Genomic DNA, 23,945 nt, shown 5'->3' with positions numbered 1-23,945 from the left:
TCTAAATTCATGAGCTAAAAACAAGTTCAAATGAATGATTGGAGGGTTAATTTGGAGGGAAATTATCAAATTTTGACATTGACATTTGATGATTTGAAATAAAATCGAAGTGTGTGCTGTTGTTTTTGTTCAAAATATTTTTAACAATAGTTTTTAATTAATTTTTGCATGTATCGGTGACAATAATAATACAATGGCTGCAACAGCTACAGCAACAACTGTTTCTGTCGATGAGGACCTGGATGAGTGTGGGCCACAGTTGATCAACAAGCTAGAGGTAAACAAAACATGAGACGACATGTAACCAGGAAGTTAAACTATGTAGAAATAAATAAAAAATAACTAGAGATTGCCTTATTTAAATAGGTGTATGTAAGATCATTTCTATCCATAAATTTCAATGTTTTGTCCGTTTTCAGGGGAATGGCATCACATCTGGTGACATCAAGAAATTGGAAGAAGCTGGATACCACACTGTGGAGTCTGTAGCATACGCGCCGAAGAAATGGCTAATCACTATAAAAGGCATATCTGAAGCTAAAGCTGATAAAATATTAGCAGAAGCCTCAAAATTAGTCCCCATGGGCTTTACCACAGCTACAGAATTTCATCAAAAAAGGTAAAAAATTAATGAAGTCAAATACGAAGTAAAATCCTTCAAATAATCAAGTGTAATATGTGCCTGTAACAACTGTACACCATGTTTTATGCAAATAAACAATTATTCTATTCTATTCCTAATGGACCTAAATAGAACCCTTTTCTTCCACCCTGTGTAGCAATAAATTTATTCTTTTATGTAATTTTCAATTTTCACTATTTCAGAGCCGAAATCATACAACTCGCAACAGGATCGAAAGAGCTTGATAGATTACTGGGAGGTGGTATTGAAACTGGATCTATTACTGAGATTTTTGGTGAATTCAGAACTGGAAAAACTCAACTATGTCACACTTTAGCTGTTACATGTCAGGTTATGATTAAATTTTTGACTTTTTTTCTATTATCATCACTTGATAACAAAAAGTATAAATCATTGGGGTAGATTTATGTTTACCAGTGGACATCCTATGGCTGATATGATAATATCATTCTCAACAAAAAGACTCAATTAAGTATGTGCTTTGTGCTCATAAATATTAATTTTGAAAAACTCCAGTTTTAGCTGTTCAACTTTCAGTGTTGTATTAACTCTGAATAAATAAATTTGTATTTGTATAACTCTTCAAAAATATAAGTTCAAAGTAATTTATTATACCAGCACAACAAAGTAAATTACTGTATAACACAAGTAGGTTATATGAGCAAATTAAATTTCCAGTTACCAATAGAGCAGTCAGGAGGAGAAGGCAAGTGCATGTACATAGATACAGAAGGAACATTCCGGCCAGAGCGATTGCTAGCAGTAGCTCAACGATATGGCATGGAGGGGGCAGCGGTGTTGGACAATGTGGCGTATGCCCGTGCTTATAACACGGACCATCAGACGCAACTGCTGGTGCAAGCTTGTGCTATGATGGCAGAATCTAGGTAAATGATTTTTTTTAGATATGGCTTCTCCAAATAGTACGCGTAGGTACCTAAACGCCTCGTTATTGCGTTAATAGAGTTGCAGAGCGTTTCATACTGCTAGGCACTGATGCTGTTTGATAATGGAACTATCCACGTTCTACCAAATTAGCGTTTTAGCGCAACATCAGGCTAATCTTTAACGCGCACTAGGTACACGTTCTATTTGGCGAAACCTTTACATTTTAAATGCAGTTTTGTTTTACAGTATGGCATGTATATTATCTAAATTGATCTGTATTTTTCAGATATTCCCTAATAATAGTAGACAGTGCTACAGCACTGTATCGGACAGATTATTCAGGGAGGGGAGAGTTAAATCCAAGACAGCAGCACCTTGGCAGGTTCATGAGGATGCTTCTGAGATTAGCTGATGAGGTTAGTACTATAAAGTGATAGGAAGGATAATTATTACAAAGAAAATACATTATTAGAAATCATAACAAAAATCTATGCTGACTCATTCACAAGACGTAGCATAACATGTAAAAACATTTATTCCAAATTTTTTTCTTTATCAATATTGTTACATAAACTTTACTAAACACTTATTACGCGGCTGCGCCCCATTAGTATTAAAAAACCTTTATCATGATAAAAAGTTTTCCATGCATTTTCTTCTTTTCAAACTTTTAAATGTTTATCTTTCCAGTTTGGTGTAGCAGTAATAATAACAAACCAGGTGGTGGCCAATGTGGATTCCGTGGGTGTGTTCAATGCGGACACGAAGAAGCCCATCGGTGGGCATATCATAGCCCACGCGTCGACCACACGACTGTACCTTAGGAAGGGACGCGGTGACAACAGGGTCTGCAAGATATATGACAGCCCTTGTTTACCTGAGACTGAGGCAATGTTTGCAATCAGCACAGAAGGGATCACTGATGCTAAGGAATGAGATGTGTATTACATTTTTATGAAAAGTGCCTTTAATTAACGTAAGGGTTGGTGACTGTAATCTATTAATAAGAACTTTATTTTATTACTGAACTCATTCAGGAAAAGAGTAACAACAGGATTAACATATGAACCCTCAATCTAATATCATAAATGACTTAATGAATTTTTCGCTTAATTTTTTATGTAGCTAATGCTTGATTTGTAAATATTATTAAATTGAAAATGGTTCCACAGATTTTTGTTTTGGATTTTACAATTATTGGCAGGGAGGACTAAAGAAAAATAATACCATAGAACTGCTGCCTAAGTTACCTTTATGTAGCTGATACTTTGATCTTAATGTAGCTGAATTTCTTAACTTATAGTTTTATCCTGTCTGAATAATCCAACTCCAAGGTCTCCAAGGTGCGGGCCATATTAATGCTATGGTTGTAAATAATAAATGTTGATCAAGCATTTATAAAAATTCAAAAATAAAAGCAATGTATTTAATGATGAAATGAGTTTTATTTCGTGGGACATTATTTTTCAAACTATGTAATAGAATAAAATAAAACTACTTGCTTTGTTAAAGGTCAATTTATTTCTGAAAAAATTACATAAATGTGCTTCAAAACAATCAAACCAGAATAAATAAAATTAATAGCCCTAACAATGATAAGTACAGTGTAATTTCTTTTTATTTCTACACTAAAACATTTGATTAAATGGAAAGCACGCTTCTACAATTGAGTGTTATATTTTTCTGATAAAGGCAATAAAATAATAGAGAGTAGTCGGTAATTATCACAAATTCTACCATTTCTATCAGTACATTTTCTAGGGACCAACTTTAGATGGCAAAAATAAATTAAACTTATTTTAGCTATGATTCTCGCAGAACAAGCTTCAGTTATTTATATTGTTTCGTCGTAATTTTAGTTAGGAATCTATTTTAGTCTACTTAGTTTTGGAATGTAAGGCATACTTTATAGAATCAACTGTATTTGATAACGAGGATAACAATTCTTGCCAGTTCTACGAGACCATTGAATTACTATATCTATTCTAAACCCTTTATAAAAATAAATAATTATTACGAGACATTACACATTGATTTGATAGTAAATATATGCTTTTATTATTAAGTATACGCACAAATCTGTATCATAAGACGCGTTATTTTATGTATTTATATCAAATTAACTATTGAATAAGTAAAAAAAATAACGTAATTATAAATTAACAGAATAAAAAATTACATGTACTGCTAAATCCGAAGACTGCATGGTCCTGATAGGCTATTACTTTATCAGCAAGTGATGAAACTTGCCATCTTTATAATGCAGTTGTGACTAGCAGTGTTATACAATAAATAAATCAAATCACGATTAATTAAATAAAACAAATAATTTACATCGTCAGTGTTTTTTGCGTGTTACTGTTTTCATATCAAAATGCTTGCAAGCAGACGGGTGGTTAAGAAGCAGAAGTTTATAATATCTTAGCTGTCTATAAATTTGTCCGACGAAGCAAATTATTTCAGTTCTAATGTAATCTAAACAACTTATTAATAACGAAACATTTAATCCATTGTAAAGATACTACTTCCCCATCCGTAGACATAATGTAAACAAGGGTTATTAAGGGTCATTTTTTAAAGAGCCCCGTTGGTAAGAGTCAATCTAATTTGGACCTTATTACGCTTCAGAATTAAGACCATATTGTTGGTGTTTGTACTCAGTGAAGCGATCGCGAAATCGACTCTCATCATTCATGTAACATTGCGTCTAGAACCTTTAAATTATATCTTTACAGCGAATATAATAATTCTAAATTTATCACTATTCACTACATATATTTTAAGTAGTTTTCAATTCTAAACCAAATAAAATCACATTCCCAAGTAAAGTACATAATAAATAAATAAATATTTCCTACTGTATTATTGCTATATTTTATTATTATATCAAAACATTTTGGGGAATACATTCATAATACAGTTCCTAACGATTTTTTTACCTATATTGCTTATAAATGAACAATTTTTTTACAACGGGACCAAAAAGGATGATTTCCCATAGCCCATACAAAGTATCTAATAAAGCTTAATAATGACCATATCATTGCAGTACGATTTTGTGGTTACGCACGTAAGGCTTTTGTTTATGAAATTAGTATACCACGCAGTCGAGTTAACTGCGCACCTGACGCCGTGACGTCACATCAACGCACAGCATCGCATTCAGCGAGGTGCGCATTTAGCTCGTACAGGTTGTAAAACTTACTTCATCATAGATCTTTCTATCAATATGTATGTATTGTATGATAAGGTAACAACCATGTATTGTGGAATATTATAAAAAAAAGTAATGACCAAAAGTTTCAATAGAAATAAATGTTCAAGGCTCCTTTTTTACATTAATTTTCTTAAATAAGGGCTAGCGTTTCTGCGATCAGTAGGTGGCGCTACTGCCGAGCAAGGTCCTGTCACTCACCAGTGGCGCTATCGAGTGACCACAAAAGTTGAGCGCAAATACGACGGCGCTAGTGGATTTCATCAATAATCTTTATTATTTGTTTCCAGGCCGTATTAACGATATTATTTAGCATGCCAGCAACAAAGCACGATTATTAAGGTACATAATAACAAATAGTCCACACAAGCACATTACAAATCAATGTCAATGGATGCTTAATTTTTTTACATAGAGCATCAAATTGAAAAAGAAGCACCCATTAAATTTGTAAACAAACTATAGTATATTAAGGCCTTAAACTGCAGAAATTCATTACGTTAATCAATCCATTATATTGCTGTCAAATATTGTATAATCGTTCTTGTAAAAAAATAACAGTATTTCAATCAAATTAGTTGTATAAATTATTATTAGAATTCGTAATTATTTTGATATTACATGATGAAATTATAATCATTTTGTAATGCGACAGATCTGTCTTTAGGTCATGTGTAAAATCTATAACTCCAACCAATACAGACAAAGAAATCACTTTTTTACAAGGCAAGCTTCTTATAATCAAGTCTATTCTGCGTGACAACTCTAAACAACAGTAAAAAATTGATTCTTTTGTGGAATCATCGTATACGAAAACACATACGTAGACACGATATTACTGTAAATCGCATAGAACCGTGAACTGATATTGGAGCAGGTTCCCAACCTCGAAATAAACCAAACAATTAAATGAGGCCACAAATGGCTGAGGCACAAAAAGCCTCAATGATCAAAGATTTCGGATATTAAAATTTTTCATATTGTTTAAACCTACTGAGTATAGAATATTATTATATTTTGGAAGCCATTTAGACCCGTTACGATTTAGATGTATAGCAAAAATAATCACTATGTATTTTAACATGGAAAAGGTTTAAGGATTTTACTCTTTCACAACTTTTCTCGGTTTGATGAGGTAAGACAGCCCGCAGACTGAAAATATTTTTTATGAACATGTATGGAAGTGCACACACCACCGATTTGATATCGGCCGATACCTCATACAAATTAGAAGCCTTCCCAACTATCGGCCGACTTAGTCTGCAGTCTGCGGGGTGTTTAAACCTTGACAATAATCAACTGCACAATATCATTTTGAGACTATGGGGCACAATGCTTTAATGAGTGCTTTGAGGCAATGAGTCCAAAAATATCTCATTAAAGGCAAAAAATGGCTCATTAAGGCAACGAGGCACACTGCGCCTTAAACCGAGACGAGGCACTCATTGCCTCACAGTGTCAGGAACCTGTGCAAAGTAAAGTGAGCTCTCGGCGCCGGTATTAAAGCTTGGGTTCTGCTGGCAACACACTGCTAATTCCGGGCACGAGGGATGGCGCTATCGGGTTGGCCGCTGCCTCTAAGTCCAAGCGTTCGTGTTCACGAGCTACCAACGCGCGCAGTTCGTCCTGTAAAAATTTTTAGAATGAGGATTTTAAACAAAATCGATTGCTAGAAAGATGTTGTGTATTTTTACAGAAGGTCCTTTATGATACAGGATAATATAAAACTGTATTAATATGCTATTTTTGAAACCAAAAAAACAAATTGAATCGAGATCTGCCAAGAAAAATGTTATACAGACTGAAATAAAAAGCCAAGTAAGGTATGCTATTCATTCTTCTTCACTTCACTGTGGAAAGTGTTTAACTTTCCACAGCAAATACTAAGTGAAGCACACAAAAATGTAAATACAAATTGTAAAATAGAAGAATGTTGACCAGTACAGGACATTGTTAGTAATCAAATTGTTTAGTGTGAAAAAAACGCATAAAAGCGTATTCGTTCGTTCGTTCGTTTCAGCCGAAAGACGTCCACTGCTGGACAAAGGCTTCCCCCAAGGATTTCCAAAAAAGTGTATGCCATTAACGAATAAAATGTATTGATAATAATAAATAGACAGCAATATGACTCACCCCCCATCCCAGTCTGTCAGCAAGGTCCTGGCATCCATCATCGCAGTCGCCGAGCAGCGCCACATCCCTCGTAGCGTCCTCGTCAAACTGTAAGCCCCCACTCATGCCCCACAGCCGTAGGATCGGAGAACGGACCCCTGCTTTCTCACGGTTGATCAACAGGCGGGGACACCACTCGGGCACCCTGAATAAACATAGGTCTCCATTAGTAGTTTTAAGCTATGAGTAAGTTGATTGCTTTGAGATCTGTTACTTTTGACTGAAATAATAAACCCTCTGTGATAGAATGACGATGCAAAATGATAAATAAATTCAATAAGGCAAAATTTACAAAAACTTTACTGAGTGGCTTATCATTTGAGTTGCACTAGTGCTTAGAAATAAACCTGACATGTATTGTGCTGAGAAAAGGCTCTAAATTTTACAACAATATTTTTACTTTTTTTTTTATGTGACAGGAGGCAAACGAGCAGACGGATCACCTGATGGTAAGTGATTACCGTCGGCCATAGACACCAGCAGACCCAGGGGCGTTACAGGTGCGTTGCCGGCCTTTAAGGTGAAGATACGCTCTCCTCTTGAAAGCTTGCAGGTCGTATCCGTCCGGAAACACCGCAAACGACAGTCTATTCCACAGTTTGGTTGTACAGGGCAGGAAGTTTCTAGAGAAACGTACTGTTGTGGACTGCCAACCATCTTAGTGATGGGGGTGGAAGTTACTTAAACTATTTTACTTAGGCTGAGTTGCACCACTTTAACTGTAACAATGATTGGTGCTTTTTGTATGGAGTTTGAGCGATTTTTGACGTTTGTCAAAGTTAAAGTAGATGGTGCAACTCAGCCTTAGTATTATTTACTCACATATCAATAAGCGATGCAAATGGCTGGACTTCGAGAGACGAGCCCATGATAATGAGCATATCACACTGACCGAAGTCTTCATGAAGGCACCTTTGGAACCTCTCCGGCAGACTCTCACCGAAGAAAACTATGTCTGGTTTTACAACTCCTGGGCATTCTGTGCATATTGGGATCTCATCCGCAAAAATTCGATCTGAAATTGGCAAAAAAATTCTTATTTATAAAATTTATATCTAGAAAAAAATGCTCTGAAACGTACTAAGTTGTTTGTAGAATAGTGTTTTACAAGAAAAAAAATTTAAAAACCTTCTTGATATACACAAATTACCTTTTACGTAATCTAAGGTATATTCTTTGCGACAATCCAGGCAATGTGATGTGTAGAATGTGCCATGAGCTTCAACTAACTTGTCATCAGGAATATCTGCTCTTCGCTCCAGTGTATCGATATTTTGGGTGTAGTGACGGAGCAATAATCCTGGGTAAAAAAAAAATTAATCCTACTAATATTATAAATGCGAAAGTTTGGATGTCTGGATGTTTGTTACTCTTTCACGCAAAAACTACTGAACAGATTTTGATGAAACTTTACAGTATTATTGTTTATAACTCAGAATAACATCAACAACATCAGCAACAGCATCAGCATCAACACAAACCTTAGTGGTTTCCTGAATGCTGTCTAAACAAATAATTATCTATAATTTTATTTGGTAAATAAATGAACAAAAAAACATATAAGCTATAATTTATGACAATATGTGACAAAGAAATTTCATACGCGGGTGAAGCCGCGAGCAAAAGCTAGTAAGTAATAAACTTAGTTCAGTAGTTTTGACCTATAACAAAAATGATCTTTCATTGTAACCAAACAACAAATAAAAATTCTTGTATAATTTATTCTAGTGAATTCATGAGTTTTACATACCTTTTTCATGCAGAAGTCTTATGAAATAATGTGATTTTGTGGGTTTAAAGTTTCCTGGATACATCTCTTTTGCCAGAGCAAAGAAAGGTTTTGGATTTTGCCTGAAAAAGTTTATTTCAAAAATGGCCTGTGGCTCTGGTAGGTTGTACTTCTGGAGATTGTGATATAGGCCTGTTTCGGGGCTGCGGAAATCTGGGATACCAGCCGCTGTAATAGAAAACAAATAAAAACTTAATTTCATATTGTGATTAATTTTCTTTAGTCTTATTGTAAACGCTGTTAATACAACAGATTTCAATCAATGTATGGAAAGTTCAATATGATGAAATATTGCATTAGGTAATTAATTTATGGGTCATTCCATAAAAATCTGTATATTTTCGACGTCATTTTGTCCGTAACTTTTTTAAGATGCTTTTGAATACTTTATTAGTGTAAATTATTGTTTATTAATTAATTATGTCATGTCTAAAANTATTTAAATAAATAAACCCTTCTGATCACGTAATATCAGTAAATAAAAAGTTTTTAAAATTAGCAATAAAAAACGCGCCCGTCACGCTCACGTTTCCCGCGCTTTCCTTTATAATTGTGTTCTTTAAGTGCTTAATCAAAGTAATGTAGGTTTGAACAATGAAGCAAGTTTCTCGACTCATGCACTTGTGGGTGAACAAAAAGAAAAAGGCAGGCGGGAAATGAAAGAGCATTTGCAACATTCGATAGAATGTTCATGGATTAATGAAAAAAACAATTTAATGTGAAATTTAAGTCACAATCGATAATCGAATATCCCAATTTTACGATGAAACGGTACATCACTAACAAACGTCAAAAAAAAACAATCGTTACTTTGTCTGTGGTACAAAACACCTGCGAAAATATTTTTGTCGTTGCTGTGTGTCGCAAAAAGGAAGAAAAATATTTATTTGCAATCATGAACGTGCGCGAAGAAGACCGTCAAAAGAACAGCTGCCCAAGCCGCGGTCTCGGACTGGCGGCCGCGGCGATAGGCGTCGGTGTTGGGGCCGCTTTGTACTACTTCTTCAGCAAGCGGCCAGAGAACCCTGATGGTGAAGGTTCCACCACCAGCGGATGGACGTGCGAGCAACCTCACGCCTTGTAAGTATGGATATAAAGTACATTTTGTTGTAGCAACGCTTCGCTTTCGCTTTTGCTAATTATTTCAAGTACCCACAAACGAAAATATTGTTTTTTTTTTTATCAATGCATCAATTGCATTCTTCTTCCTTCCCGCAAAATATGTAGTCATTGACTTTCAAACCTTAATTTGCATTTTAATCAGTTATTAGATATGACGTATTCATTATTTTAAAATGTAGTGTAGCTAATATTACATCATTCAGTTTTCATATTACAATCATTCATGCATGAGTTGAGAACCAGTTGATCCTTTAAAGTTGGTCTGAAACGTAGTTTGTTAGTACGTAGGTAGGTTTATATTTTCCATGCCAACTTTCAAGAAATCACTTGTAAATAATCATGTACGTTCATACATTCCATCAGCAGTAGCGAACAAATGTCCGAACTCACCGAACACGATGACTCATACATCACCATATCCGAGAACAGCACTAGCGATACAAGCGTCCACGATTCAAACACAGACTCCGAAGATTCAGAGGAAGAATGGGTACCTGACAGTTCAAATGAAGAATCAAGCGAGGCCAGCACATTTGGTTCCAGTGCTGCATCGTCAGAGTATTCTATTGACGATTCCGTCACAGAATTTGATGCATATACTTCTCAAGAATCTGTGGGAAATTTTGAAAGCAGTCAAAACAGCGATATCTATGATACAACAGATTATTTGAGAATGCCGCAGTTATTCTCAGATTCTGATACTATGGACTGGGACGTTACCACTTCGTCCATTGATGTGCCTGTGTTTGAATTTCCACGGAGTCCTGTGTCTGGATTTAATATAATACAGGCTGCTAGAAATTTGATGTGAGTAACCTTCATTTCCATCATTATCAATGTTAATTATTTATTACAAAGAACTTAATAATACTTTATTAACTTACACCGTTAAAGATGTTTTTTTACGACACAATTATTCCATTTGTCTGTTCAACGTTTTCAGGAGCAAAGAGGAGGAATCCCTTAGGCAGCAAGCTTTGTAAGCGATGCAATATTTGGCCTGCTTTTTGTTTTGTGTACTAACACTGTGTCCGTCCCAAAACATCCCATACTAAAAAGTGCTCGTTTTAGTGATCTTTTGTGAAAACACTAACATATTGGTATAGATGAACTACACTGAACTGTCCCACCAAACTCATTGACAGGGAGGCGCCACCATCGTTCAACAATATAGTATCCAACATGACAAAAGTCAGAACCAGCGATCCGGTATTGATGGTGGCGCCCCCAATGTCACTGATGGGACAGTTCATTGTAGTTGGACAATAGTTTTGGATCTAGCGTTTAACTCAGCGCCTGAGGTATCAAGATATGGGAGGATGCTTTTGTGACTTCAAATCTCCTTCAGATTTACATGCTCTGTCCCGTCATTATTTAATTACTAGCATTCTGCCCGCGGCTTCGCCCGCGTGGAATTTTGTCTGTCACAGAAAAACTTTATCACGCGCGTTCCTGTTTCAAAAACCGGGATAAAAACTATCCTATGTTCTTTCCCGGGACTCAAACTATCTCTATGCCAAATTTAATCAAAATCGGTTCGGTGGTTTAGGTGTGAAAGCAAGACGGACAGAGTTACTTTCGCATTTATAATATTAGTATGATTTATATGTCAATGTCACCCCTCCCGTGCCGCAGGCACTGAGTTAAGCGCTACACCCACAGGTTATCCATACTTAAAGCGACACTCTGTATCGAAATTAATACATACAGAAATGGTCACTAACCCAGTATATTTTATGCATTGTTCATTACTTATTATCCTATCCAATCTTAAAACAAGTAAAGCCCGGTCCGTGAGCACGTAGAATTTTGTCCAATGACCCCAAGCTACCCTTCCTTATTGCTCGCGCGTAATTATATTGCTGTCGCGACTGTGCGACTGGCAACCGCAGTGAGTGTGCGAGTGTGATAGCAACATAATTACGTGCGAGCGATAAGGATGGGTAGCTAGGGGTCACTGGACAAAATTTTACGTGCTCACGGACCAGACTATACCTATTCTAATTTTTTAAGTGACCCCTATGGTAACACAACAGGAATTTTGTTTTGATGGGGTCACTTAAAAATTAAGGCGATTAGTGTCCTCAATCCGCGTGAAATGGTCATTTTGTNTGGAGTACGGACATGCCTAGGGAATGACGTTTTGGGTCATTCAAAAGGAATTTAAGATGTTTTAAAAATAGTTTCATAAAATATAAATGGGTGATGAATAAAGCACATTGCGAGCTGTTATTTAACAATTTTGGAATAAAATATTAACAAATATTTCATGTGAAATGTGGCGCGGACTAAGAGTTGACATATTTATGTGGAATGATCCTTATTTTTTTTAATGGAAAAATATTAGAATGAGCTTATGTCTACTTTTCCACAAACAAACATGATACTCAACTGACCTTGAAGTAGGTAATCAAACAACTTGTTTACAGCTGTCACTTATTAGCACCACAGCAGTTGATAACAAATCAGTGCAAAAACAATAATTAGACATTTTTCTAATCACATCCTGTTGCTCACCTGTTGATATACCTGCTCCAGACAAAGTAATAACATTCTTGCATTTATCACTTTTTATCCAATTTACTATGCCGTCCAAGTTAACCTCGTCTAGGACTTTTTCCAACTGAGAAGTTGGTTCAGCAACCTCGTATAGTCCAAGTTTTTGGGCCAAGTAACGCCTTATGGAGTCCACGTCCAGGTCTCTAATTCTCGACCCTAGACTATCGATAGGATTTGGCGGGACAGTCGGCCCGACACTATCGACTGGTTCTTCCCCTGGAAAATTCACCAATATCAAACCATCACGAGAACCATTTGACACTTAAATTGATTTTCACACTTTTTATAACATACCATCGCTCTTTCCTGGCGGTGAATTAGCGGACATTTTACGTAAACAAAGCGAATTGCGATTCCAAACCTTTGTCCAATTTTGCCACGGATCTTTTGACAGATAAAACATCAAAACCATGCGCATTCTTGGAATTCGTTGCGTTTTGTTGCTATGTATAACACGATAATATTATGAAATGTTTATAGCAAAAACACTCGCGTTACTTAGCACTATTTCAGTAGAAATATCTGCCAAACTTCAAATGCAATAGGCTAGTTGCCACTATTTTTATTATTTGATAAAACGGTTCATTACGATTATGTCGGAGCCGGANGAGTTTTTATACTGCAAAAGAAATGCATTAGAATTTTAACCAATATAGATCAGATGGAATCCTGTAGACCACATTTTGTCAGGCTTCAAATACTAACCCTTACGTCTATTTATATCCTCGAGTCCTGNTAGTTTAGTACATTTCGGGCCATCACTTGCGCCTGTGTTGAATGACATCGACATCAAGGTTCATCAATTCAAGTTTAAAATAATAGGCAGTAATGTATGAAGAAAGAGCTTCTATTCTGTACCTGCCTATGCTCGTGTAATTTTGATCGGTGTCAAATCGGAGTTTTCGTGCGGGGTGCGCGGGTGTTGTGCGAAGCGTGAAGGTCAAACGCTCAAGGTCATTGAGGACTCTAATCGCCTTAAGGATTGATGGTTAAAACGGGCATTACACTTTTTAAATGTTTTCAGGTATGAGGAGGCACAAATTAGAATGCTAAGGGAAGAGGCATAGTAAGGGAGATTGGTTTTTGTGTTGTTTGTTCAAAAAATGCATGAGATTTGTTGGATATTTTTTATTACTTTAGTTATTAAGTAATTAGTATATTTGTTAATATAACTAATTAGAATATTAACTAATGGAATATGTGCAGAGTTGTTTATTAATTATGTTTATGTAAGAAATTGTTTGTTTTTTATAATGTATATGCGCTTAAGTTGAATTTATTAACTATTTTTTGGTTTAACTAACTCATAATCATTATATACCTTATTTGTATAAACTTATAAATAAAGAATATTACTTGATTTTATTTTATGTTTTGCAGAAACTGCACATTTGTTTATATTTTAATCAGTAACGTTTTTGTCCCTGTCTAATTTGTATATTTTCTCGTTCCAGCCGCGAGCGCTCGTGGTCCCTCGAAGAGTGTTCCATCTGTTTCGACATAATACTGAAGGATCAGCAGGTATTCATACATTTTTACGATAGAATAGAACCAACCTGTGAACGTACGCGAGCCAACGCGACTAGGCCCGGTTTTTTGATTCTAAGGCCCGGTTTTTTGATTCGTAGTTAAATTAACCAATGGTCAAATTTGACAGATGTCAAATGACAAGTGGTTAAATATCAGAAAAAAACGTTTTTAGAATGGTTAGCTTGAATTTTAGTACATTTTTTAACTACTAGTTTACATTTTGTTAATATTTAACCATTAGTAGCAAAATTTAACAATTAGTTAATTTAACTATGAATCAAAAAACTGGGCCTTAGTTAAAATAACCAATGGTCAAATTTGACAGATGTCAAATGACAAGTGGTTAAATATCAGAAAAAAACGTTTTTAGAACAATGGTTAGCTTGACTTTTAGTACATTTTTTAACTATTAGTTTACATTTTGTTAATATTTAACCATTAGTAGCAAAATTTAACAATTAGTTAATTTAACTATGAATCAAAAAACTGGGCCTAAGGTACAAGCGAAATCCCCCTCTTCCCGTGAACGTCATATAAAAGGCAACTAAGGGAGAAATATGCGAACATCAGTAGCCTTATTCACGTAACAAAACTTCAACGACAACAAAACACTGAGTGGCGATCCTATCGAGTAATCGTTCTATCGAAATGACCCTTGTGAATACGGATTTAGAACTGTTTTTCAATGGGACGACTTCTGAACGTCAGCGAGATCTTGACTAGAGATGAAACGGATAGTTGTTTGGCCGGATACCGGATACCGGATATCCGGCCAGCTGCTAGGCCGGATAGCCGGATATCCGGCGGCCGGATAGTTGGTCCATTGTCTCGTTGCATGTCGTGACGAGTTTAGCGCCGCACAGGTGCTTCGAACGCGATCAGTGGGTCTATTAGTAGACTAGACTAGTCTCACTTTTCGAAAATCGAATCAGTCCGAATAGAATGTCAGATTTTGCCACTTGTTTAGGGGGCAGATCAATTCGGACGATTTCGGTTGCCATCGTGAGTGTGTGATTGAATAGCGAAAATTAAATTGTTTACTTGCTGCATAATCTGACTGAATTGCATCAGACCATCAGTGAAAAAAAGATCGCCTATTTTATTTCGATTTAACAGTATTTACTGTTTATGTATTCGTCATTAGAGTGAATAGTCCAGAAAAAAAAATTCCTTTTTTAAAGGCCTTAATATGGCTTTTTGTAACTTATTGGACTTTAAATAAAAGACGTCATTATTATATGCCATTTTATTGATGTTTACCTCAAAGATTAATGTATTTCATTTTATTAATAGGATATTGTCGTAGTTTTTTAATATCCGGTATCCGGCCGGATAGTGAGTTACTATCCGGTATCCGGCCGGATAGTAAATTTAGGCCGGATATCCGGCCTACCGGATAGTTACCGGATATCCGTTTCATCTCTAATCTTGACTGTCAAAATACGCGAATTAGAATACACAATCCTCCCCAACTCGTATGGCCAGCGTGGGGAGTGTAGACCAAATCCTCCATTTGCCTCTGGTAAATTAGAGAGGATCGATTAAATTAGAAGCATCAACAGCAGTGGTTCTTAACCTTTAAGTCGTGATGGACCATTTTACCAAATTGCTGTCTTGTTAGGGGCCATCTCATAATCATAATCGGTCAAATGTAAACCAGTTTGACTGCAAAAATCAGTTAAAAGTGGTTTTGACTAAGGCGTGCAAGTGCACTTCATGGACCACTTGGAATGCCGCCAGGGACCACCAGTGGTCCGCGGACCACCGGATAAGAACCACTGATCTACAGTGAAGACTAAACGACCCGATTATAATGATAATAATAATCCTTGGACATACATATTTTAGGGCCAAAATTACTTAAATTATTTAAAACGATAGTCCCGTTAACGCCTCGTGAGTTCACCACAATAGTTGAGTGGTGCCGGGGATCGAACCCGCGTTCCTCGGATCATGAGTCTGCCAGCCCGACATCTTGACCGTTCGGTTATCATCGCTTCATCTTTCAGATAGATTCTCCTCATCGCGCATCGTTTATCTATGTATCTGTTATAGATGACCCACGCTGAACTGTCCCACCAAACTCATTGACAGAGGGGCGCCACTATCGTTCAACTATATAGTTTTCAACATAACATAAAACGGAACCAGTGATTCGGTATTGACGGTGGCGCCCCGCTGTCAATGTCACAGATAGGACAGTTCAGTATTTTGGATCTTTATGAGTCTTGACTGTAACATATTAATATCATAAATGAATAATAATGACATTGACTGGTGGGCGCCACTGTCAATACTGGATCGCTGGTTCCGATTTTTGCCACGTTGGAAAACCAAAAACACGTTAAATGTCATTTGCAGGTGAGCGCTGCCATCAATGCCCGTTTACTAAAGCCTAGTCCGTGAGCACGTACAATCCCGTCCAATGACCCCAAGCTACACATCCTTATCGCTCGGGCGTAATTATATTGCTGTCGCGACTGTGCGACGCGACGGGCAGCTTGGGGTCATTGGACGGGATTCTACGTGCTCACGGACCAGGCTTTAGTTCCGATCTTTGCCATTTGACGTTTCTAAATCGTCCAACCGAGTTGGAAGTTAAACTAAACTCGACATTGGACAAAATTGTAAACTGGCTTGAAGTGCATAATTTGCAACTTAACTTAAATAAAACTAAAATTATTCAATTTAAACCCTACCAAAAAACTGCATTACAAATATCATATCAGTACAAAAACACAAAATTGGAAACCGTGAACTCTGCCACCCTGTTAGGAATAGACTTGGATACCCATTTGAATTGGAAGCAGCATATCCAAAGGCTGTCGAACAAAATGTCCTCTTTTGTATATGCACTCCAACACCTAAAGAGAGTCACCGACCTTAAGACTGCATTGACAGCATACTACGCATACGCGCACTCGAGACTGTCGTACGGTGTAATTATATGGGGAAATTCCTGCGAAGTAGAAAGAGTTTTTATACTGCAAAAGAAATGCATTAGAATTTTAACCAATATAGATCAGATGGAATCCTGTAGACCACATTTTGTCAGGCTTCAAATACTAACCCTTACGTCTATTTATATCCTCGAGTCCTGTAAATTTGTCAAAAAGCATGCTAACTTGTATTCACCGGAAAAAGGAACTAAAAGAAACAATAGAAATTTGAACAAGCTTAAAGTACCCTTCTCAAAGTTAAAATTGTTTTCTTCTGGTCCCCATAGCATGCTTATAAAAATATACAACCACCTACCTAATAAATTGAAAAATTTAGAATCCTTCACGCTTTTTAATAAAAATCTAAAAATCTTCCTAATTAATAAATGTTATTATAATTTGCAAGAATTTCTAAGTGATAAATTCAATGATAGTGATGGGTAATTCGATATATTATTTTATATTTAATAATGTTGTTATAAAATTGTAATGTTGTAATTGAAATAAGTTGTAATTATACAGATCTCTAATATTATTATTTAAATTATAATACTTATTAGATTTAATCTCATGTTGCAATACCCTAGCAGGGTCCATGTTTTGGGTCTATGTCTATATGTAAGAACTTTTATATACCAACATTGGAGCAATAAAGAATTTGAATTTGAATTTGAATTTGAACCATAACCTAGACTTCCGCGACAGCGCATCCTAGCCCGGCTTATGATGGTATTGCATCAATGTGGTATTGCATCAATGTGGTATTGCATCAATGTGGTATTGTATCATTTCCAGGTGACGACCCTGCCGTGCACGCACCACTTCCACGCGGCGTGCATCGCGCCCTGGCTGCAGGAGCAGCAGACGTGCCCCAACTGCCGGAAGGCTGCCGAATGATAAGGGTGAGGCACTCATCATCATCATCATCATCAGTATTCATTTCAGCCCAGTCAGTCAAGTCATACCCAGCGTCTGGTCTAGGAGGGAGCACCTTCAAACTGACAGCCTATAGCAACCGTGCCCCAACTGCCGGAAGGCGGCCGAATGATAAGGGTGAGGCACTCATCATCATCATCATCATCATCATCATCCTTCATTTCTCTTAGGGCTATATTTCACCGGGACACCATGGCGGCGCAACCAGTCGCCGCTACCAACAAAATGTATACAGCTTTGCGCAACCAAACGGACACCAGTAGGCCTAAGATGCGCGCTGCGATAAGCGGTCATCACGCCATTTTATCGATTTTTCTTATACATTTTGACGTCGATAAAAGTTATCACGGCGCGCATCTTAGGCATACAGGTGAGTAACTCTCTATAGAGNCGCAACCAGTCGCCGCTACCAACAAAATGTATACAGCTTTGCGCAACCAAACGGACACCAGTAGGCCTAAGATGCGCGCTGCGATAAGCGGTCATCACGCCATTTTATCGATTTTTCTTATACATTTTGACGTCGATAAAAGTTATCACGGCGCGCATCTTAGGCATACAGGTGAGTAACTCTCTATAGAGCTGCATACATTTTGTTGGTAGCGGCGACTGGTTGCGCCGCCATGGTGTCCCGGTGAAATATAGCCCTTAGTCTTAGCAGTCAACATGGCATGGGCGTACCAAGCTTCTGGCTTAGGGGGGGAATTTATACCCAGCATCTGGTCTAGGGGGGAGCACCTTAAAAACGACAGCCTATAGCAACTGTGCCCCAACTGCCGGAAGGCGGCCGAATGATAAGGGTGAGGCACTCATCGTCATCATAATACTTCATTTCAGCTGTTAGCCGTAATCATCCATCATTATTTCACCCTATAGCCGTCATGTGCTGGCTGAAATTACGTTTGAGGAGGGATTTTTGTAGGATTTTTTGCGAAATTAGTTTAGTAATTAACTCGGTGTCGCGTAAGCATAGGTTGGCCATTTCGCAAATAAGCCCCTTTGGAAATTACCCATTTTACTATTTATAGATCGTGTCATCCACTCAGACACGCCCCACCATTCTTCCGCGGATGTTTCAAGAGTGTTATCGGTACACGCTAAATGATCCATGAGTGCACACGCACTCTACAATAATGCCTTACGGATTGCTCGGATCAAACTCGCACCCCGCGCGACCGAGACCAAACATTGCTGGGACGCGTCCGAGTGGATGAAACGAACTATACAGGGTGGAAACGATAAGTGATCTTACTCGATTATTTCTAAACTATACAAGATATCGAAAAACTGATTACCGATCCTGAAAGTGCTTCACGAGCTCTTTCAAACGATATCAGTAATAGGTTACAGAATTAACTGGATCTATCTGAAAATTCAATGTTTTCAGCCTCCATACTAAATGTATGCCACTATGCCAGCCACACAATATTAGAAGTGTTTTTTATTTTTATTTTAAATAATAAACACTTAAAATTAACTCGTAAATTGCATTCTAATCAAAAAAATCAAAATCAAAATCAAAAATATTTATTCAGTTTAGACCACAAGTGGCACTTATGAACGTCAATAAGCTTATTCATGGAAAACATTGGTTTTAGGCTTTACTTGCTATAATATTATCAAAACATGAATGCCATGACTGTGGCAGTACTAAATGTATGAAAGCTGGATACATTGAATTTTCGGATAGATCCAGGTTATTTTATAACTTATTAATGGTACCCGTTGGATAGAGCTCGTGAAGCACTTTTAGGATCAGTAGTCAGTTTTTGGATCTCTTGTATAGTTTAGAAATAATCGAGATCACTTATCGTTTCCACCCTGTATAGTAGTTTTGAGAATTAACTAGTTCGTGAATAATTCCTTCTGTGAGCTGGTGCATTCGCTGAATTGCTAGCAAAGGTGACTGAGTTTCTTCCGCCACTTCTTCTCAGCGCCAGCCCAATGTTGTCCCGAAGTGGTGGTAGGGCTAGCTATATTCGGGACTTGTACAAGTGACTTGGAAAGGGCCTATGTACTGAATAAATGATATGAATTTGAATTATTTCTTTCGAGACTCGGCTGCCTTTTTGCGAATTAAGCAAGCGACCAAACTATTTTGATGACTGAATGATTTATTAATTTAATATTTCGTTGTTTCCAGAACCAAAGACATCAACAGGTGGAGGCTAGCCTACCCTGGAGGAAGCAGTCTTAGAGGACATCTAGAAGAACCAACAAGATCAGATCAATTTGAACTTTATGCTGTGAAGATACGGTTGAAACCAACGAAAATATATTTTCCTAAACCAGTACCTCTAGTAGGAAAAACTTTCGAGTTCGTTTCGTTGCGTATTCAAAGTGTCATCGAAAAATTTTGTATGAAAAATTAAACAGCGCCCCCTATATTATAGCCGCCCTAGGGGGCGCTGTTTAATTTTTCATACAAAATTTTTCGATGACACTTTGAATACGCAACGAAACGAACTCGAAAGTTTTTCCTACTAGAGGTACTGGTTAAAGGGTTAAGCGTCAGCAAGTTGAAATTTTCCACCATTTTGGATCTTAAGGCAAGGCAATAAGATAGGAATAACGTCGCAAAGTATATTATTTTATACTACGCCCGTTTTAGTAGGACGTTATACGTGTCAACTGGTTATGTCGATTTGCAGTCGATTCGTCATAGAAAAATATTGTAAATTCGTCACACGTCATTTATGTTATATTTTTACTACTTTTCACGAATTTTCTAAAAATGTGAATTTCACAAAAGTGTGACGAGTTTGTGACAAATGTACAGTAATTTGTGTCGACAGTTTAACATTTCTACTTGCCAAAAGTGCCAAAACACTACTTGTGGCAAATATTCTACCAATGAAAATAACTCTAACCAAAGTGTGACGAGTGTGTGACGAATTTACAAAAATCTGTGTCGACACTTGCCAAAATGGCGTCTATTAAATTATTTTAGATGTTCTTTAAGACAACCTTAGCCTCTAATGTGATTGTAAATATTTTAAACTATCACTGATATTTAAAAGGTAAGATTTTTTTGTCGTTTTGATGTTTTGCTTTAGTACTTAACGTTTTGCATGTCCATTGTTTTTAACGTTCGATATTTTTAAAGCAAAGCAATATTTTCTCTAAACTTGTTAATAGGTATTAATTTAACGCTTAGGGAAGGTGTTTTTGGGACGTCAAACGTAGTGTTGAATTTGACTGACCGTCATTTACGGTCAAATTGGTCAAAAACAAGTCATAAACGGTCAGTTTCGGTCAATTTGATTTCAGAAATAGTTTAGAAGTTTTATAGTATTTTCTTAGATTTTGTGATTGATAAAAGTCTACAACATCTTAATTGAAATAAAAAAGTGATTTGTAATTATTTATTAATATAGAAAAACATTTTACAGTTACAACTTCTAAATTGAAGCTATAAGTGTTTTGTAATGATTTATTGTGCTCTCTTTCTTTCCCTACGCAATTTATTACAAATTAACGTTCCTTCATTTAAAATTTGCATATAAATTGGTTACCTAAATAAATAAATTAATCGGTGGTAGTACAGTAATATTGAGTCAAATTGACTGAATTTGACCGTTTTTGACCAGTATTTGACCATAGTGACCTGTCAGATTCGGTCAATTTACATCTCTAGTCAAACGTCAGCGAGTCTTCTGACGTCATGTCACATATCAGTGTCACCCCTCCTCAGGCACTCTCTCAGTGAACCTATTGTAGCGGTCTTCCCTCGAGACTCAAATTAGTTAGTGTCTTATTTAGACACAACGCCTAAAAATAAATTCAGATCTGTGATTTATCGTAATTCACCCTTTAAAATGTTTGTACTAATTTAAAAAATGCGTTTTATGATAAAGTTTAGTGATAGATATGTAAGCTGGTCTTATTGTTGTTGCAGTCACTTATAACTCATATTTTTTAGTCAAAACCACTTTTGACTGGAATAATCAGTCAAAAGTGATTTTGACCAACAGCATCAATTAAAACCACTTTTGACTGATTTTTGCAGTCAAAAGTGGTTTTGACCGATTATGAGTTTTGACTGTAACATTGTCACTACTTTAAAATAAAAAGGTAAAATTATATAGACCAATCACAGATCAGAATCTGACTAAAATATAATCTAGTTTTGAGCGTTGTTTTGTAATACATACGTACTTCTAATGCCCGATTTCACCACCAATCCTAATTTTAAGTGACCCCTATGGTACCTAACACATAACAGGAATTTTGTTTTCATAGGGGTCACTTGAAACTTAGGGATTGATGGTGAAAACGGGCATAAGACTGCAGACTTTTAGTCGGCCTATAGTTTGGTTTGCTTTCAAATTATTTGTATGATGAATCAGCCGATACCAAATCTGTGTAATGTGCGGTCTTCAATACATGTTCATAAATTTAATATTTCTTCGGATTAGAGCAACAACCACGTGCTGTCAAACGAAACACATTTTGGATGACACTGGATATCATTTGTGTGTCAGTGTTAGGATGATTTCACTGTTTTGTACAATAAATCCTAAAGCACGTTTCTGGAGCACTATTTCTAATAAACACTCAATCTGAAAATATCTGGAAGAGTTCAAATTTTCAGCGTGCCAATAAGTGCCTCGGAACTGTCAAATAGTTGCAAAAACGGTTCTGTTTGACGTGACGGCGACGGCATCGTGCATCTCTTTTTATCACACTGTTGCTGCTAGTGACATCGCGCTCGCTCAGTTCTTTGTTGCTCTATTCCGCTAGGTATATTAAATTTATGAGCCTGACCAAACTAACGGCCGTCAAGGTCTGCAGTTTGCGATGGGTCTTACTTAGTCATATCAATGTTAAAGGTACTTCTAAATAAATTGTGACACGTGGTTTGACATAAAATAGTGAAATAAGTTATTGCACAAAATGGCTTCCATGGAACTTCGAAGTAGTTAAAAAATAATTCATAAAACGTTAATTCTGATATTAGATCTCATGGAATTTCAATAAAATATATAGTTTCAGAGAAATACATGTAAAAAATGTTATTCATATTTTTTAAAAACTTTCATTTGTTTGTTGAATTTTCAAATAAAAATCATAATACACTCGACAGCAAATAAATCGCACCACCCGCGACAAGCATTTTCAAACGTATGCATCCCTACTTCCCACCAATATTGGCACCATTTAAAAGCCTAGTTCTAAACTTCATTTTATTAAAGGAAAGGTTTTTACCCCAAAAATGTGTCTTGACAAGGATCCAGAGTCACTTCTTCAAAAAATAGGTAGTTACGCTATAGCCATTTTTTATGACTATAAAACTGTTAAGTTGGGATTAATCGCTATCCATCTGTTAAAGAGGACACGTGTGATCATTATTTGGTTTTATAACCATAAAATTTGGTCTAATTGATCCCAGAGGTGAGCCCAAAGTGAGGTCTTTTTTCAAGTCACATTTATGGTATATGTTAATCATTTATTAAGAAATTAAATGTGTTTTTCTTTAAGGATATTTATTGGGCTTTCAAATAACACCAATATTGTTGGGGCACCATTATTGTGTCAAAAGAAAATCTTTAAAGTTCGCGTTGCGGGTGGTGCGATTTATTTGCTGTCGAGTGTAGATTTCAAAAACTTGTTAAAGTTTTGGCACTAATGACTAAAATACTCATGTTTTTAAAACACTTAATAATACGACTTTAATATAACTAGTCAATTAGTTGGTTATTATGACAATAGCACTAGATAATTCCTGGAGTTGCCTCTAGCAATATTGGTCAATAAATTATGTAGTTTAAAAGAGCAGCGAACCAATTACTATCGTGATTTTTGCGTTTTCTTTATACAAAGTAGGTGAAATCTAGACCTAGTGTAAAATATGAAGTATGAAAATATGAATAAAATTATTCTTTCATTCTTGTGTTGTTTTGACCTATAAATTGAATCTATGAAGAAGCAGTTTGACTGCAAAATGTAAAAAAAAACATGCTTTTTAGTCTCATAATGATTTTGTAGTAGAAATAATGACTAAAATATTATTGTTATTTCTTGACAAGCCACGGCGAGAAAATATGTAACTGACAAAAAAAATATGAAAAAATAAAATAGAAAAAATAGAGCACTTATTTTTTTAGAACTGTAAATGACACACTAAACTGGTTTGGCAACATTATTCAAATG

At 36.3% G+C, this 23,945-nt stretch overlaps 3 protein-coding genes across 5 annotated transcripts; 2 read left to right on the top strand and 1 right to left on the bottom strand.

Annotated features, from left to right (window-relative positions):
• The first annotated feature begins 82 nt into the window (after nt 1–82).
• spn-A (RAD51 recombinase homolog spn-A) lies at nt 83–3,424 on the top strand. The gene is made up of 6 exons (XM_028308876.1): nt 83–277; nt 420–619; nt 826–973; nt 1,322–1,530; nt 1,818–1,947; nt 2,222–3,424. The coding sequence occupies exons 1-6, from the start codon at nt 194–196 to the stop codon at nt 2,465–2,467; spliced, it is 1,017 nt and encodes a 338-aa protein (XP_028164677.1). The 5' UTR covers nt 83–193; the 3' UTR covers nt 2,468–3,424.
• A 474-nt stretch (nt 3,425–3,898) lies between these two features.
• Nucleotides 3,899–12,852, bottom strand: Sirt2 (NAD-dependent protein deacylase sirtuin-2). The gene is made up of 7 exons (XM_028308865.1): nt 12,682–12,852; nt 12,346–12,603; nt 8,668–8,874; nt 8,068–8,217; nt 7,740–7,932; nt 6,879–7,062; nt 3,899–6,371 (listed from the first exon to the last, which is right to left on the bottom strand). Exons 1-7 carry the CDS (start codon nt 12,803–12,805, stop codon nt 6,246–6,248), a joined length of 1,242 nt encoding a protein of 413 aa, XP_028164666.1. The 5' UTR covers nt 12,806–12,852; the 3' UTR covers nt 3,899–6,245.
• Nucleotides 9,477–20,079, top strand: LOC114355852 (E3 ubiquitin-protein ligase Praja-2). Of its 3 annotated transcripts, none has more exons than XM_028308895.1 (7): nt 9,477–9,786; nt 10,195–10,635; nt 10,772–10,807; nt 13,412–13,453; nt 13,842–13,908; nt 17,652–17,758; nt 19,936–20,079. In XM_028308895.1, the coding sequence occupies exons 1-6, from the start codon at nt 9,602–9,604 to the stop codon at nt 17,751–17,753; spliced, it is 873 nt and encodes a 290-aa protein (XP_028164696.1). In that variant the 5' UTR covers nt 9,477–9,601; the 3' UTR covers nt 17,754–17,758; nt 19,936–20,079. The 3 variants fall into 3 exon arrangements, with proteins under 3 accessions (XP_028164696.1, XP_028164687.1, XP_028164704.1); XM_028308886.1 differs by having other exon boundaries at nt 9,482–9,786; nt 10,192–10,635; XM_028308903.1 differs by lacking the exon at nt 13,412–13,453 and having other exon boundaries at nt 9,484–9,786; nt 10,192–10,635.
• Nucleotides 20,080–23,945: the final 3,866 nt, after the last annotated feature.

Source organism: Ostrinia furnacalis, unplaced genomic scaffold, assembly GCF_004193835.3.
Source record: "Ostrinia furnacalis isolate ACB-3 unplaced genomic scaffold, ASM419383v2 OfSCF0207, whole genome shotgun sequence".
NCBI lineage: Eukaryota > Metazoa > Arthropoda > Insecta > Lepidoptera > Crambidae > Ostrinia > Ostrinia furnacalis.
Note: the sequence above shows the minus strand (reverse complement) of the source record. Positions and strands in the feature narration are given on the sequence as shown.

Excerpts from the sequence above, each read along its gene's own strand:
- spn-A (XM_028308876.1), top strand. The coding sequence starts at position 194 with ATGGCTGCAACAGCTACAGCAACAACTGTTTCTGTCGATGAGGACCTG. Across the intron at positions 974-1,321 it reads CTTTAGCTGTTACATGTCAG|TTACCAATAGAGCAGTCAGG; the intron begins GTTATGATTAAA and ends TTAAATTTCCAG. Across the intron at positions 1,948-2,221 it reads TTCTGAGATTAGCTGATGAG|TTTGGTGTAGCAGTAATAAT; the intron begins GTTAGTACTATA and ends TTATCTTTCCAG.
- Sirt2 (XM_028308865.1), bottom strand. The coding sequence starts at position 12,805 with ATGCGCATGGTTTTGATGTTTTATCTGTCAAAAGATCCGTGGCAAAAT. Across the intron at positions 12,604-12,681 it reads ACCGCCAGGAAAGAGCGATG|GGGAAGAACCAGTCGATAGT; the intron begins GTATGTTATAAA and ends TGAATTTTCCAG. Across the intron at positions 6,372-6,878 it reads CTGACAGACTGGGATGGGGG|GACGAACTGCGCGCGTTGGT; the intron begins GTGAGTCATATT and ends AAATTTTTACAG.
- LOC114355852 (XM_028308886.1), top strand. The coding sequence starts at position 9,602 with ATGAACGTGCGCGAAGAAGACCGTCAAAAGAACAGCTGCCCAAGCCGC. Across the intron at positions 9,787-10,191 it reads TGCGAGCAACCTCACGCCTT|CAGTAGCGAACAAATGTCCG; the intron begins GTAAGTATGGAT and ends ACATTCCATCAG. Across the intron at positions 10,636-10,771 it reads CAGGCTGCTAGAAATTTGAT|GAGCAAAGAGGAGGAATCCC; the intron begins GTGAGTAACCTT and ends CAACGTTTTCAG.